The sequence below is a fragment of the Leptonotus elevatus genome, chromosome 13 (assembly GCF_054856555.1).
Source record: "Leptonotus elevatus isolate MCC_2025b chromosome 13, RoL_Lele_1.0, whole genome shotgun sequence".
Classification (NCBI taxonomy): domain Eukaryota; kingdom Metazoa; phylum Chordata; class Actinopteri; order Syngnathiformes; family Syngnathidae; genus Leptonotus; species Leptonotus elevatus.
Genome location: NC_141251.1, coordinates 10534785 through 10552233, shown reverse-complemented (window position 1 = coordinate 10552233; position 17449 = coordinate 10534785). Strand labels below are relative to the sequence as shown.

The window sequence follows — 17449 nt, the reverse complement described above, 5'->3', positions numbered from 1 at the left end:
TTGCGGAAAGGGGCAAAAGGGAGCTTGAGAAAGCGAGAATGTCTCACTTCAAGTCTGTCAGTCTTTGTTTCACTTTTCTCCGTCAGATGGGATTCTGGCTGCTGTTGGAAGCTGCTTGGCACATCTTTTGTTCATTCATCTTCATCTTCTGGACTTTTTTCATGGCTGCTTGGCTCCAGTTCAGCAGGGGAGGCTTATGTTCCATAAAGTCATCCATCACACCGCTTGAATTTTATTGTTATAGCTCCTCCATGCAGTGAATATGCTTCTTAACCTATTAACATTTACTTTTCGGTAACAAATGAAGCTTGTGACTCACCTTGCTGTTGCTACTTCACTTCATAACAGCTTGTGTGTGTGTTTATTTTCTAAGTACACTTAAGAAGTGTTGAAAAGAGATTTCAGCGGAAATGATAACATCAGCTCAGATACCCTGAAGCCTTCACAAGAACAAGCAGCCCTTGTGTGCTAATCCACCCGCCGAAAAGGCCACATTTAACAAGGGAGCAGTCAAGCAAAAAGAAACAATCTTGTTTGAGTCATTTTAAGGAAGTGTGCTACAAAAATAACTTTGCAAGTTGGCTGCTTGGTTTAGTGTAATGCATTATACATTATTATTATTTATTCTATTTTTATTTATTTATTTTATTATATACATTTATTATTATTATTATTATTATTATTTGCATTTGAAGCCCACATATGGCACTCTCGCATTCACATAGTACATCATTAGTGACTCATGGATGGATATATATTATTAATATATTGGATATGGTTATCTATTATTAAACACATCATATATTAAAAAACGTTTAATCTTGTGCATATTCAATCCATCAACACGATTGAACTGTCTATACAGCTCCCGAATAGACTTTTTCCATCACTGCTTTTCAAATGCGTGTTATCAATTTAGCAGTATTGAACGAAGGGAGAAATTGTTAAGCACAACCTAAATGGAAAATCCATGATGATACAGTGACATAAAGGCTCACAATTATTTATATTCAGTTTGCTAAAACTGCTTCTTTATGAGGAAGCATAGAATGAGACTGTTACGCCTTTATCATAAAATGCAGCTGCAGCAGATAAGACGTTCCAATTATCCTCCTTGTAAGTGACGTACTTGATGTACGTGATTTTCCATTTTATACAGTTTGGTGGGAAATGCAACATTTGTTCATTAGAATGTTTGTAAGATATAAAATATATGTGCTTTCCTATGGCCTCCACGGCAGAAGTTGTGCAGTGGCCACATAATCTTCATTTTTTTTCCTATTCAACAGCTTGCATTAACGTACAATTGGATGATGGCATATTCACACGTGTACATATAGTCTTTATTCAACCATGGGAGTGAAGACAATGCAAGAAAGGGCACTGACTGATTGCCAGAATGAAGAACGTCAGCAAAGGCTTTCATAGGAAAGAGTCCATGAATCTGCTCTCTTGAATTCGGCATGTAACAAATTTGCTGCTATTTAAACATTCAAACCTCCTCTCATATCTTAGGAGACTCCTTAAATGTCTGAGAACATCCTGTTTAATACAGTGATGGTATTGGTTGTCCTTTGCTTGGGCTTTTACTGAATGTCGTGTCTGGTAAGTGCACATCAGCAAGATAAAAGTAAACCTTTTGGCTCCATGCAGAATCATGTACAGTATTTGGCTTATTCAAAACAACACACACTTTCTAACCAAACAATCAACATGTCAGCTTTTCAGAAAAGCCCCATCCCCTGTGTGAGCCTTATCCCCTAAAAAAAAAACTTTTCAAAATGAATTCATTTCTTGTCCTTTCTTCCTGTCAACATTCGCTTGCCTGTTCTTTGATGCTTGGTTCTCCCAGACCTCAAAACACTGACAATGAAGAATCAGCTGTTTTCGCTGGACTGTTTGTAGGCCTACAGTGAGTTTGCATCTCCTTTTATGGGCAATATCTGCTATTATGAATTTATTTTGGGTGTTAAAATTATTATGAACATATATTATGAACAGGTCAGGGCCCACTCCTCCCGATCTCGTCGCTAAATTAATTTATTTACACTTACCAATATTTTTTGGGGGTGCACTTAATGTCTATAAAAAGGAGATGCTAACTTTGTGTCCATATGCTAGGTCAGCAAATTAAGCTAACTGAGAAGAAGAAAAAAATCACAATAAATCTTTTAAAAAAAATTGTGATGCACTGTTCTTCATCTTCAGAAGCAAAATGCCCTTTGTTTAAAAAAAAAAAAAGCTTGCCACAAGCTCACGCATTTCACACTTCAGTGCACTTGCTAGAGAACACTGTCAAAATTATATCCAAGGACACCTTTGCGTTAAACATTGCACTGATGAATGTTGTTTAATCAGAAGTTGGTAATTTTTTGCAATTATATCTCAGGTCACAAGGATGGATGATGGATATATCAATTAGAATGCCACTAATGGAACGCAAACTGGAGAGGGACAGTTTAGGGTGAAAAATGCATAGCACCCTCTAGTGGAGGTGCTATATAATCCTATTTTGATCAAGGTATTCTTCCTGAAAATAATTTGTAGTAACAGTTGGATGAAGTGACTCTTGAGCTTTAATTTAGGCTGTATTGTCGGATAGACAGATAATTTTTTTGTCTAGCATCACAAGTGAGTTAGAGCCTATTCCAGCTAATTTAGACAGGTAAAAAGGTCACATATAGACACACAAAAACTCAAATTTACACCCACTGTATTGTCAGTTTCTTTTTGTTATTTATTTATTTATTTTTTAGAGCTCAGTATTGTTCATTCGGTAATTTTACCGATTTGACATGTCATCATCATTGCTCTCTCTTATTTTTTATTTTTTGTGCGTGTATATGTGTGTGTGTGTGTGGGTGTGTGTGTGGGGGGGGGGTGTGTGTGTGTGTGTGTGTGTGCGTGTGCGTGTGCGTGTGTGTGTGTGCGTGTGAGTGTGTACTCATTAGTTCACCTAAAACCTATTAAAAATCCCATACCGTTAACCTAAACCGAATACTTCAGAATTCAGCTAGTCGTGAAGTTGTCAGGAGACCCGAGGAAGGATTAAAGAAAAGAAAGGAAAGTGAAATCCATCGCCGACCAGACATTACTTACTATTACTAGTACTGTATTGTCAGTTTAGAGTCTTGAATACATTTAACATGTATGTTTTTGGAATGTGAGAGGAAGCCTAAAATAAATCTAAAAACTGATTATTTTTTTATAATACTTGAAAAGGGGTTGTGTGCACACGTGCGTTTGTGTGCATACATTCATGTGTCTATCAGCCTAAGCAGTACCTGACCCTCCTCAGCAGGAAGTGAGTTTATCTAATAATGAGGGACACACAGGGTGCATCCACACTCCCCCCTCATTCCTGCCTCACTCCTTTTACAACCTCGTTGCAAGTCAACTTCCACTGAAGCAATAACTCCGTCCTACCTTTGCATACTTCAAATATTGTGATGAGTTACCATATTTAGTTACAAGTGAGGGGCGCACTGTGCTATAGACATCCACACAAAAAGAGCAAAATCCTACAAAACTCCAGGCCAAGGCGAAAAGAACCAGGTCACCTTGACCTGAGTTACTGTATGTTTAATCATGTTACTAACAGATGCTGTGCCACCACATCATCCACAAATTTGTCACCGAAATCACATTTTCTAAAGTACATGTGGGTTTCTAAAAGCTGTGACAATGTTGCATGACAAAAAATGCCTTGCTAATCTATGAATGCAAGTTCAGATGAATACGCACACACACACACACACACACATCTGTAACCTTCCTTCCCATCAGTGCTACAGTATCAGTGGTTGGAGTACTCCCCGTTCTCTGGAGGACGCCCGGAAGCCACCTTTGCTACTCACCTTATCTCTAAGTTCCCACCACTCGCAGAAAGGGAGGTCTTTAATTTGACTCTTATCATGCTAGAGAAGGATTGGAGATGAAATAAAGGGTATGTGTGTGTTTGCCGTATGAGGTCAGAGAACCAACTAGCCCCCATTGCACATTGCCACAGGCCCACAGCGCTTCTTACCCATACCTACATTTGACACACAAAATGGACAAGAGACGATTGAAATGCACTTGTCTGTTGACTTGGCGCAAAATGGTTGCAAATGTGTTTAGATGTAAAGAGTTAGATTTAGAGGCACCTTACGAATATACAGTGTACTTAAAGTTAAAAGTTGTCATGTGACATTACACATTGACTGTAATAACACTAAATACTAAGGAGAGGGGTCAAAGGTCACTGTTGAGAAGGCCTGTCGTCCAAACTCGACTGGGATATGTTCCAACTCACCAATGCACCTAATGAACACAAGTTCCAAATATGTGAGTTTGTAGGTGTTGAACTGCAAGTAAGCTTGAGGACAAACCTGGCTTAAGTTGCCTTATACTGATCTATACTATGAGTATGCCTAATGATTGTTTCTGGATTTGGACAAACATAATATATGTCAATAATATAAAAACTTTGAGCAAAAATAAAGAGCTATGATGATGACATGTCAAATCGGTAAAATTACCGAATGAACAATACTAAGCTCTAAAAAAAAAAAAGAAGAAGAAAAAAGAAAGAAAATGTGAGCAAGTTTTTTATGCACAAAATGAGTTGGTTTGTAATTTAGCTGTATTATGCTGTCCTTGAATGGAAATTTTTTATACGAGATCTCTTTGCAATCGGTGGTGATGAGTCATAGTTATAAAAGACGTAATTCTCAAAAAAATTATAATAATATTAAATAAAAATCATGCACAATTACAAGACAAATTTCTTCTTTCTTAGATTTACACAGAAAAAAAATATTACATTATCTTTGGAATATAGTTGAATTTTGAAATGAAGATGCTATTTCAAGCTAGCAAACAAGCAGCGCTAACCCCACCCCCCATCCCCATCCCCATTCCCAGTGTTGAATATTTTCATCTAACCACCATTATGCTGTTACTCGGCTCCGGCAAATTAAAAATGCATTCTGATTATTCTACTGGAGAGAGTTTTGTTTTGAGTATGCGGACAAGGGTGCCCATGGGACTCTAAACGCTCATTTGCATTGCGAAGAAGACACAGTACAGGAACGCTGGAGACAGAAAACATCTCAGGCCCACCCTGTTGGTGGAGAACCTGGAGACTCACAAACCCTTGAAGTGGTAATCAGCCAGCACCAGGAGGAGGGATGCCAAATTGAAATGTCTTTTGACAATGACAGTCATTGTTGTTGCCCTGAGGAGTGGAAGAAACATATAGAAACAGACACAAAAGGAGCCATCATGACACTGTTTTTCAAATGTAATTTTGGGGAAATTGCTTTTTATTAGCAGACGTGCCATTGAGGTCACGATAGTTGTCATGAATTTTCTGTTGAGAATTTAACAGTCATGTGTGGTAATATTGTAGCAAACAAGCTTGTAGGCCATGTAAGTGCAATGTTACTTTGCAGCACAATAAAATGATCAGATAATGTTTATTTGTAGACATCACTTTACAATGCTGATTAGATTTGTTATTGTTTGGGGAGCCCGGGAAAGAAACATTGCTTCAGGTGATTGTCTTTGAACTGGAGACAAAATTGAACATTTTGTGTCGGTTTTATTTTGTATCGTTTATGCCGAATGCGCAAAATTCCTCTCAATGTGATATGTCGTCAAAGGATTTACCAAAAGACCTTGAAAACGCTATTACTCATGAATTAATCATGCAAGTGGGCAAAGCACAACATTCCCAAAACTGAGAGAGCTGTTCTAAATGAGGCAAAAATGCTCCACATTATATAGCCAGAAATAGTTTTAATACAACGAACAACTACCCATTGCAGAAAACAGAAGAAATGAGTTTGCTGTTATATTTTCAGAACACATGCTCGGTATGGTTCCTTGGATTCTTTTCTTTTATTGTGTTTGAGAGGCAGAGTTCCAAGTTGGGTTCAACTAACCATCTGCTTGGTTATTCTCGTCCTCTCACCTCTGTAAATACACACTGCGCACACCGGATACAACACAAATAATGCAAGCTTTTAGCCTCAGAAGCTTTAACTCCAAGCCGCCTCCTTTTTCGAAAGGCAAAAACAGTGGCGAAGCCCCTCGGATGTGCTTATTGGTGCCATTCCTCACGCAGATTGGCCCTCTCATGTGGAGCGTCAGGAGGACCCCCACTCGCCATCTGCTGAGAGGTGACTCCACAACACTGAAATACAAAGACAATTGTGAACGGAAGCCTTCTGGTGTGGACCTTGCATGTTTTCCAAAGGTTGCCTGGGTTTTCTCTGGGTACTCTCGCATCCCATAAACATGCTTCGTTGATTAATTGAAGGCTCTAATTTGTCCATAACTAATTTGGCTGGAGAATAGTCGAGGGTGTACCCAAAGTCAGATGAGGACAAGCAAGAAAATGGTGATAGAATCAGTGTAAACATATAAATAAACAGATATCAAATATTTTGGTATTCAGATATCTTACTGAAAGTTCTATTGAATAATCAACTATTCTGATTGTATTTGTTTGTTTGTTTGTTTAAAGAACAGTTATGAATACTGAAGAGAAAATAACACATTCTCCTTATAATGAACGACCAAACTGGTTTTCAGTGTTAGACATCATTTTTTTTTTACTTGTGCATAGAAGCTGTATTTTCTTCTCTGGAAACAATAGTGAGTATGGGACAAAGTGATGTCAGACCCACAGTAGCGATTTTGCCAGGCTAAAATAGCACATTTGAGTAAGCCTGATTTGTTTTAAAAATAAAAAAATAGAAATAAACTGAAGGAACTGTCACAGGCTGTCTACAAAAGTGTGTAAAGTCATTTTAATCTATTAAACTCTCTTTAAAAGTAGTTCAAATGCTTCTGCCAGCCAAAATGGCGCACTAGCATAGTAGATAGCTGCGAGCTAACCACTACACGCTAACATTAGTAACAGGTGCCGTATGTCAATGTCTGTGTAAGTAATTAACTGAAGGTTTTAACAAGCCGTCCTTGACTAGCGATTAATCATGACTTGAGGATGACCTTGTGTTGATGTTGGTGGCAACAGCTTGTGACCGCAATATAAACTGGCCCCAAATACAGTCAGGAAGACAAGCTAAGTCGGCCGTCGCGCAACCACGCACAAAAAATAGTCTGATAAACATAAAAACAGTGACGCTAATGTCAATCTCAATAAAGTAAGAAGTTTTCACAGTTCACGGCAGCATTACACTAAAGTCATTCAAAGTCCATAAAGGTGTTAGATTATTATATAAAAACTCAGATTGTCACACATCAACAAAAATCGTGTAATTCTGTTGCGCATGATTGTTTTGTTGTGGCTCAGGGGATAAATTCCCATCCTGTCAACGTGTCAACTTCTTAAACTGCACGTTATGTCGGCAAACCTTTGATGAGTGAGCTTGCTCTGTAGCTTATGAACAACTCCGCTTGTGGCTCCTTTCTACTGAGTAAGATATTTTTGCTTATTTTTGCTTAACTCTGCAAATTCACCCAAAACACCCTAGGAAAAAAAAAAGTGGATTACAAAAAGCTGCATGTTTAAATGTTCCCAATTAAAAGCAGTTCTCCCCCAGGAGACAGGGAGCAAATGAGTCCCGCATTTTGATGCAGGCGACACTGCTACAGTATTGACACATTTTCTATTTTGCCAATTTAATTATCCACACAATCTTCAGATTGTGTTTAAAGAACTGCAGGCATGCGGAGGATTTATGTTGAAGACACAGTGGAAGAGCCAGAGCACATATTGTATCAGATAGTATCAGTACGTATCTTATCCACACAACCCAAACACATTCCCGCTCATCAGACCTTGAGCAGCACAAAGAGCACCAAGCATAGTCGTGCAGTAATGTAAATATTTGATCTCATATGGAGTGAAAGTGTTTGCTTTCCTCAATAATGTCTTGCATATTGATCTAAATACAGTACGTTTATATTACGAGTTGCTGTATGAATTAACAAGTCAACATTTGAAAGTGCTGCCACCAAGTGGTGCTTTTGCATTAGAATTTTCTCCCAAATATTGCAGTACATCACGCAAAGCATCACCGTCGTTATCGTTAACAAGACCTGGTTACGTGACATGTGTCACATATTAAAAAAACATATCAACGTCAATAAATAAGGGCATGTTATAGTTTATATACACAGGGTGATCTTGCAGTTTCAGACACAAGGGTCTTTGCAAAACTTGTTATGGGAATGGCAACTGTTTTCCTTTGCGTCCACTTGCGCTCCCTTGTGCTCACACCATCCCTGGCTGGCTGAAATTTGTTCCCATAAGCATTATAGAGTATGTGTTCATGTTTGTTTCATTGAACATTACATTATACTTCAGCACCGTGGGTGTCCAAATAATATTATCTGAAGACCGCATAGAAAAATCGGACACTTATGTTATTTTTAATTATTCAAAGGACACCAAAAAATGGTCAATCAAGCAATGCATATTTGTGTAAATGTGTTTGTTTTTAACTGCTAGATGAACCACTTTCCACATGGCAAATAGTTTAGGATTTTACAAGACTTTGAGGTGTGACCCACCAAAAAAGATCAGCCAAATCCCATCTGTATATTTAGACCCACAAACAGGTGCAATCTGTCATAAGATGACCAGTTTTTTTTAAGCAGTTAAATGGGAATCATTCATGTGACATGTTCACAATTCGGACCCTGACACAGAGCCGAAAGTGAAGGAAATCATTTTTCGTGTCAAAATTAATTATCCTTACTCACCACAGTGTTATGGAGAGAAATGTTGTGACTTGTTAGTTAATTTACATATTTGCATTTATAGAAAAGCTGTACAGTATATGCAAAACAAATTTATTAGTAGTAAAAAGCATTTTCAGAATACGCCACAAAATTGTACAGCAGGCCACAATTGACACCTCCCGGGGTCATAGTTTGGACACCACAGCGGCAAGCTCAAACAAACTTTACTCAAGTAAAGAATGGAATGCCATATTTAACGTCCATATTGTATATAGTTCACATCATTTTAGTTGTGTGTATGCAACAAATGATGTTCAGATGCACCTATAATTCATCCTTATGAAATATTATGCATTGTTTGACTTTCCTCAGAGATGAGTCAATTTTTTAACAGCATTCATTTAAAAGTTCAAGTGAGCAGTTCGCCTGGTTGCTCTGGCCTTGACATGCCAAAGCAGTGCGTGTGTGCGCGTGTGCGCGCGCACGTGTGCGTCCCACTCCAGCACACCCTGAGAGTCCTTGTCTGGAGACCTTGAGCGCTGAAAAGCACGGAGGCCCGTCTTCTGGGAGAGACGGGGCAACGAAAAACCCTGAACAGATAAGAAAATTTTCCACCAGAAAGAACGAGGCGTTCTGCTTCCATGATGACGTGCACACCATGTGCAAGATAGGATGTGGTAACTGTGACAATGGTCTGTATCTTTTTTTTTTTTTTCTCTCTCTCTCTCTACAGAGGCATCTGTGGTTTGAAACCAAGGGAGGGTAAGCGCTGACTAAGCATTGGCATTCGCTCCTTTGTCTCTCTGAAGCATCTTCAAGGTCCCAGAGGAGGGATAAATGCTCAACAGGCGCTGATGTCCCGCAAGACTCAGCTGGAGCTCTTCTGGGTAAGTCTTCCTCATACCTCGCACACTATTACAGATGCATTTTTAACTTCAAGTCTGATTTGAACTAATGGAGTCTCTCTTTACGTTTTATGCACATTTAAAGAGTTTTTCCTGTGTTGCTTTCTCTTGTCTTCCTTCAGGGTGCGAGCAGGGTGAAGCAGCGTTTGGGGTTTTATTGCACTCGCTGTTCCTTTTTCCTATGCATATACCTCTTTGAGAAGTGACTTTAAAGAGGCATAGGGCATGGGAAAATGGGGCTGCTGAGGTATTCCACAAATCCCCTCGTCACGACAGCCGGCATCCACGTTCACACACGGCTTGGCACCGCTCACACATTGAGTAGACGGATTCTTTTTTTTTTAAATGATAACAAGTTGTCTTCTTTTCTAGTGATGTGATATTGCACTCAATTACAGCTCACATAATTTGTCTGTTTTACGTTTTCAATAAAGAGTTTATGTATGAAAACATTGGATTTGTTCATGAAAATGCACTTAATGACATTTTTTTTTTTTACAGTGGGTTAAAGTATATTTAAAACTTTAGCTCGATTTTACATTTAACTTTTTATAGGCCTTTGCTACATTGACAATATTTTTAGCAACTCTAATAAGCAAAAGTGCTGAAATATTACCTCTGTACTGCTGCTTTAAACTCATTAGACATTTTTTTACATATTAATGTGCCTAATTTTACTCTTTGAAAATATAAAATTGTTTAGCATAAAATGCATTATTTAATTTGGCAATTGATGTAATTATAATGCAGTATTCATTACATACTTAATCATTTTAAAAACACCAGTCATGGTAGTAAAAAATGGCAGTACAACAATATAAAAGTACACAATACAAGTTTAATTAGAATAACATGTCATTTGTTTAAAGTAAACACTTTGCATGTGGCTTTACTGACCTATTTGATTTGAAAATTTGAAATATGTATTTCAATATTATATATATATATATATATATATATTATGTTCATAATTTTCACACTGAGCTGGAGAACTCTTCTCACTGAACTTGCAGGCAAACTTTGCATGTGACACCCAGCTTTGGCTCCAGTCTGTCTGCTGCCATCAAGTTGCAACAGTTAGCACCTCTTCACCTACAACTCACCTGATTGAAAAGGATCAATGAATAGCACATTGTCATTCCACTTACTAAGGCTTTTTTCTCTGACAATAGAGCATTTATTGATGCTAGTGTGACCATTAGAGCCAGGAACCATCCCAGTTACTACTGTTGTCTGAGGCTAGGTTAAAAAAAAAAAAAAAAAAAAAAAAAAAGAAGAAAAAGAAAAAGAAAAAATAACATTTATTGATGCTAGTGTGACCATTAGAGCCAGGAACCATCCCAGTTACTACTGTTGTCTGAGGCTAGGTTAAAAAAAATAAAAGGAAAAAAAAGAAGAAGAAAAAGAAAAATAAAAAAAGTCTTATATTGAGAAATATTCATTTGATGACGTATAGACATTCTACACACACATTCTGTACGTTACGCTTTTGATTATAAATTCCCTACTAACCTTGTGGATGAACCCAAACGATGACCTGCAATACCTCAACTCCACCAGCAGGTTGCAGTGTTTCCTATTCAGGATCCAAAGTGCAACCCTCGCTAGACGGGAGACTTTATGACAGGGTGACTCAATCAGTCCCCCATTTAGCTAGTGCCACCTAATGACTTTAAACGTGAGGCAATACACACCTTTGGCAGACTTGAGGGCGCCTTCCTTGCGCTGCTTCCATATACGTGCGAATTGTTCGATGGGGGGCAGACAAAAGAGCTCAATGGATCTCAATGATGTGGCGCTTACTTCTGCTTTGATGTCTGCTTGAGGATGCAAATCGACCAGGAGCAATGAGCTGTCTCGGTTGGGAGTCATCATGCCACCGGACGCCAAATGAAAATATTTGCCTGCAGCAGCACCTTCTGACTGGATTAAAAATAATAATAATTGCCCAAATTCTATAAAAACACAAACGCTTAATCCTTTATTTGCAATAATCCTCGAAGAAAATACACATATCCACAATAAAGTCATATGATTTTTTTACCCTCCAATTGCTGATCAGTTTAACAACAAAAGGCATGGACTACTTATAGGCGATTTTATGATAAAAGACGTGATTTTGATGGGATTAAAGAATCAACTGGACACCAGAGAATGCTCATTTAGCAGTAGCTGGCCAATACCTGAACAATATTAATATTACAAGAGTTATAAAACTGTACAGTTGTGTTTTTTATTGGCACTATCACAGAGATATTAAACTAACATTGTTTATTATTGTGCTTGTAGTGGTGTACAACTGCACTGCATCATACCTGGAATTTTTTTTCTAATAGTTTGTCCTTTTTTGTATAAACCAAGGTAACCAAACAGTGTAGACTATACAACAATGCAAAATACCACATCAATAAACATACAAATTGTATGTAAATCTAAAGCTATTGACCTGCTTTTAGATAAATAAATAAACAAATAAATAAATAAATACATTTTTTAAAAATCAGCAGCAACTCAAAAATAACTTTTTGGAGTAAATGATTCTCTTTGCCTGAGAATTACAAACATATGTCTGTTTGTGAAGTTCTGAAGAAGGTTCATAATTTGATTCAATAAAGGTTTAACATGCTTATTGTTTTTGTTATTGTTCTAAATAAAACATTGAATATTAGACAAAAAAATAGTCACTATCGACTAAGTTTACTTTTCCATTATATCTCATAAATAAATTAATTTATCGTTAATAGTTCATATGCGACAGATTTTTTAAAAGATGGAGACTATTTGTGGCTTTAAAAAATATTTTAATAAACATTTGCACATTTTGCAGGAAATAAAGTACATTGGAATGATTCATTCGTTCATAGAAATTGAATGCACTGCATAGTGCTTAGAATAACTTAATTAACAACTTTTAAGATGCTCCAAAGAGAGCACTTTATTCTGTGTTTGTGGGGGGCGGATGGGGTGGCTGGTCCCAGATCAGTTAAAGGGCCTCCGCGAGATGATGGTGCTGGTGCAGGGCGGAGGGGTGAGCGGGCCCGCGGAGTTGCGCGTAGAAGGGGCTGCTTTGGTGGAACTGTCCTCCGAGGATTTGGTGCTGAAACAGGACAGGCGGCAGCAGAAAAGCCGGCACGGGAAACAAGTCGGGACGCATCTCGTGCACCTCCCGCTTTAACTTCATCCTCCTGTTCTGAAACCACGTTTTCACCTGCGTATAAGGGGAATATTAACACGGGCAAATGCGTGCACCAACATTAGTACTGGCATATACTTTTTAAACAATGCCTCTCTACGTTTTAGCTAAAGAAGCCTGCAAGGTTCAGAAACTAATAACCGTGAAAATAAAACAACACAAACAAACAAACAACAAAAACCACGCAAAGAGTCAATGTACCTGTGTTTCAGAGAGATTGAGTTTTTCGGCAATCTTCCTCCTCTGGGAGGCTCCTAAATATTTGTGCTTGTTGAAAGTGCTCTGCAGTTTATTGATTTGCTCAGAGGTGAATTTTGTTCTCATCCTGCGTTGTTTGGTCATTTCTCCTTCACTGTCCTCTCCCGCCTCGCTTTCTGAGCCGGAAGTGTAACCGCAACTGTCTGGGAAAGTTGTGTTAGTTTACGAAAGTAAATGGATTCTGCAACTAAACCATATAAGTGCATGAGTGGACTTGGACTTACTGTTTGGTGACGGTGGGGAGTTTTTTGGCTCGTCTTTCTGCAGGGTCATCACACCAGCGTCCTTTTCCTTTGCGTAAAAACTTTGAGAGAGCCACTCCACCGAGAAGTTCGCCATGACGCACGCAGAGGTTTTCCAGATGTGTCCAGTCGGTCAACCTCACAAGCCCACTCGGGTGAATCTTATGGGAGGAGCACACTTTTTCACATTTGCATATGCAAAGTTCTCAGCGGAATGATAGAAACTTGATGGAGGTCGTAATTGACCTTAATAGAGGCCAGCTTGTGGCTTTTCTCACGTTCATTGCTGGCGCCAGAAGGTCTGCACTGCAGCTCCCTGACATGAATGTATAATGATTTTAGGAATTGTGGATTGAATGAATTCTAAGAGTAGTTCGAATCGAAACGTCATTTCCTATATGCTATATTGTTAATAGGCCTATATTGTGATTATTTTATCCATGTTGTCTGCAAAAAAAAAAAAAAAGAAGACTGGTTTGTCAGTGGGTGGAGATCACGCGGAAAAGTGAGAAAGTTCTGCTTGATCTTTGTTGACTTTATCTGAATGGCACATTTGCCGCATGCCCTCTCGTCGTCTTCGCCCACTCTATAGCCTTCAGCAGCTCTTTTAAACTGTATTTCACCATATCTAACTTTCAATTTCCATCTTAATTACATTTGTTGCCGGGAGACTTCAAATGCGTTGCGTTTCATCAGGACGACATTTGGTTTTGCAATCTTCAAATCACATCAAACAATCAAAGCATTGACCTCAGGACTTTAAACCAGAGATTAAAACTGGTCCTGCACATACAAAAGCTCCAGACTCTCAGGAGCCAGGCCGGAGGGGCCCCTGCGGTACGCATAAACTCATCAATGCGCGCCTTAATTACAACTAATTGTTGACCATGATCTGCCCGGTTAGCTGGTGTTTGAAATGCAAATAAGGCAGCTTGTGTGTGTGCGCACGCGCGCGTCTGTGTATACATGTGTGACAACGAGTCCGGTTAAATCCTTGGCCGTGGTTCTTTAAATTGATTTTTGTTTTGTTGCATAGATTATTTTTACAACATTCGATTTATTATAATTTCATTATTGGTGGTTAGTCAGTGCTCCGTTGAGGACTTGTTGCTTATTTTAATCTCGAGATGCAATAAGCAGTGATAAGACTTTCATTGTATTGTAGCCTATATCATTACTCTTTTTAGGATAAAATAATGTTGTTATAATCCCAATAAAGTCTTTCTGTTGACATCTCATGCCTAAAATGTGGTTTATATGTTGACCAGGTAAAAAAACAAACATACTTGCTGCATTACAAAGATAAACTTTATTAGGATGTTAAATAAACTTCTTTTTTTTCCTCTACATTATATACAACATTTGCATCAAACATACCAAGATTTAAAAAGAGTTCTAAATTGCACTTATTGGGCCCAAGTGTTTGAGTGGGAAGTCTCTTCTTTAACAGTCTCAGTAGAAATGTGGGTTGTGGATCATGAGACGGGGCCCTCGGTGAGGGGCCATCTGCTGCTGCAGGACCAGCTGGGGCACGGGCACTGGGTAAAAGGCTGGTCCGGTTGGGGGGTAGTGGGATTGCTGTCCAGCAACGGAGTGGTACTGAATCGGATGCACATGTTGGAACATGACCGGTTGGACTTGGGGAGCGAGGTCCAGCACTTCCCGTTTGAGCTTCATCCTCCGATTCTGAAACCAGGTCCTCACCTACGAAAACATAAATAGGATAAGCTGCATTAGTGGTTTATATTGCAAAAATGTTTTGTCTGTTTTTGAACTGCATCTACCTGAGTTTCAGTTAGGCCCAGCTTGCGTGCCGTCTTCACCCTCTCGCCAGCATCCAGGTACTTGTGCTTGTCGAAGATCTTGACCAGTTTGTTGATCTGCTCCGGGGTGAATTTAGTGCGCACTCGGCGCTGAGAGCACTCTTTCTCCGTCTCGCTGGCTTCATCCACAGACGGACATTCTGAAGAAGCCGCTTCACTATCGTAGCCAGACGAGTAGTCGTTTTTTTCTGAAACTTTTATGTAATAATTCTAGTTAGAACAATTCTGCTTGTGCGTAATTTAGATAGTCAGAAAGAAGTACTTACTTGGTGATGTGCAGCGCGTTAATGAGGTCTCCGTCTTTTTGGACGACTTTGGTTTGGGCTGCACGTAACTTTTGCCGTACGCCGGCGGACTGGGTTGCACCATGCAGGGGATGTGTGGCTTGCATGTGTGCACGCTGTCCATTGCAGATCCCTCGTTCTCTTCCAGCGTGCTCTCATGGTGGCTCTGGGCGAGCCAGTCCACAGAAAAGTACTTCACCATGTTCTCGTTCCTGGCTTGTGGCCTGCCCAGCAAGAGTCAGTAAAAGTGTGTGTGTGGGAACAACTCCGCCGGACTCGGCTTTATAGGGAGTGGGCCAGCGCCATCATTTGCATATGTAGAGAGGCTTGTTAACGCCCGATCGATCTACATGATTAGAGGCTAATGGCTCGTTATTGAAGTCTTTCCATATCCTGTGAGTGTGTGAAGACCTGGCGCCACAGAGTCTGTGACACCCCCCCCCCCCCCTCCCTCCAGCATTTGTCAGGCCCTGACTGAAACTGTGGGCTCTTGCAAAAACAGCGGCATGCCCCCCCCCCCCCACCCCAAGCTGTATACAGTACAAATCTGGATGCATTCAAACATCGTCCTTACTTACATCAGTGCAACTCGATTATTTTTAATGATAAATGCACACATAAATAAATGACAAATATGTGAAATTGGTTCATCAGTGAGAAAAACACACGCAGATATTCTCTTACAGGGCTGCTTCAAAAAGGCATAGCCCATACTTTGTCATTTATAAACATAAGAGATGCAACATGGTGGGAAAAGGTATTTTAATGCATGTGGACACCACCAAAAGTTTCTTTAGGACAGTACATCATGAAAACACAAGGTGCTATCAATAATTACAAACAGGTATTTAATCTTTTGCATCTTCCACTAGTCCACCACGATCAACTGTCAGAAATGAGTCACTTTTTGTACCTCGAAAAAATATTGGTTCCATTTTACTGTACACTAAAAATTTCAGTTAATTTATTGATATTTAGCCTTTAAAAAAAAATCTCACTACTTTTGTTTATTTATATTTATTTATTTATCTTGAGATCACTCCTTAATTATTTACTTACCTATACTTATATTTATGAATTTATTTTGTTTTACCTGTCTTTACTGCATCTGCAATGAGTTGAGTTGATACTGATTGGCTGATTTCTTATATAGCAAAATGTGTCTCTCTGTCCTAAAAAAGCTCCATTGAGATAGCTATTTTTTACTTTTTATTTATTTTAATTATTTTTACATCAAGGAAAGGTGATTTCAAGCTTAATTGAACAGAATAAGCAGGAATGATGAAACAGCCCTTGTGATGGCACCTATGTACAGTAGCCCATCTACTATACTGCATTTGTTTAATCAACCTATACGCCACTTTTTGCAACTTGCATGTCTTCAAGGCAGTCATCATGTTGTTGTATTGTGACATGTCTGCGATACCCCAGCGCGTCTTGGCGCCAGCAAGTCAACAGCCTGCTTTTGGCGCAGCCCATTCAAACATTACAGATCAAAGGTATTACAGTAGCAACACAATTACTGCTGAATGTCGACCCATTCAAATGGAAATGCGGTAGGAACAAGCCGCGAGGATGTCGGGATTTGATGCAAAAAAACCAGCACGAAGGATCAATCCAGTAATTATAAATTGTAAGGGGTGAGTCTGATCGACTATTTCTGAATTAGAAGAGAGATAATTTTCCACAAGTGATACAAGTTGTGATGTGTTTTAAAAACTCATGCGCGCCAGTCCGTGCCTTTCTTTAGGTGACACGACACCCACCGTGGATGCAGACAGCCCCCCACACGAGATCTCTTTGTGTCGCAGTACAAAAACAATGCCACTAAAGTGATCGTTATTTTTATGACAATGCTGATAAGGAGCCGACTCTGGTCTTGTCCGTTATCAATACTCTGTCTCTGAGGAGCCAGAGTCCCCTCTGGCATTTTTCGGCTATTTATCTCAGAAGCTTTGAAGATGCTCCTTGATTCTGTTAGATAACAATAAAAAAAGAAGAGCGTCTGTGACGTCGCCTCACGCTGTGCCGATTTCCTAATAGCTGA

The 17449-nt window shown here is 39.2% G+C and overlaps 1 protein-coding gene and 1 long non-coding RNA gene across 2 annotated transcripts; one reads left to right on the top strand and one right to left on the bottom strand.

Annotated features, from left to right (window-relative positions):
- Positions 1 to 9519: 9519 nt before the first annotated feature.
- LOC147163770 (uncharacterized) lies at positions 9520 to 10052 on the top strand. The gene is made up of 2 exons (XR_015096951.1): positions 9520 to 9584; positions 9725 to 10052. It is a non-coding gene; the product is annotated as an uncharacterized LOC147163770 (long non-coding RNA).
- Positions 10053 to 14747: 4695 nt separating this feature from the next.
- vox (ventral homeobox) lies at positions 14748 to 17332 on the bottom strand. Its single transcript, XM_086093496.1, has 4 exons — positions 17169 to 17332; positions 15385 to 15626; positions 15080 to 15312; positions 14748 to 14999 (listed from the first exon to the last, which is right to left on the bottom strand). Exons 1-4 carry the CDS (start codon positions 17330 to 17332, stop codon positions 14748 to 14750), a joined length of 891 nt encoding a protein of 296 aa, XP_085949622.1.
- Between the last annotated feature and the right edge of the window lie 117 nt (positions 17333 to 17449).

What these genes read in the sequence shown, in the direction of transcription:
- vox (XM_086093496.1), bottom strand. Translation starts at nt 17,332, where the DNA reads ATGCCAGAGGGGACTCTGGCTCCTCAGAGACAGAGTATTGATAACGGA. An exon ending in GGGGGCTGTCTGCATCCACG is followed by an intron (nt 15,627 to 17,168) that starts GTGGGTGTCGTG and finishes CTTGCTGGGCAG; the next exon opens with GCCACAAGCCAGGAACGAGA. An exon ending in TGGGCCTAACTGAAACTCAG is followed by an intron (nt 15,000 to 15,079) that starts GTAGATGCAGTT and finishes ATGTTTTCGTAG; the next exon opens with GTGAGGACCTGGTTTCAGAA.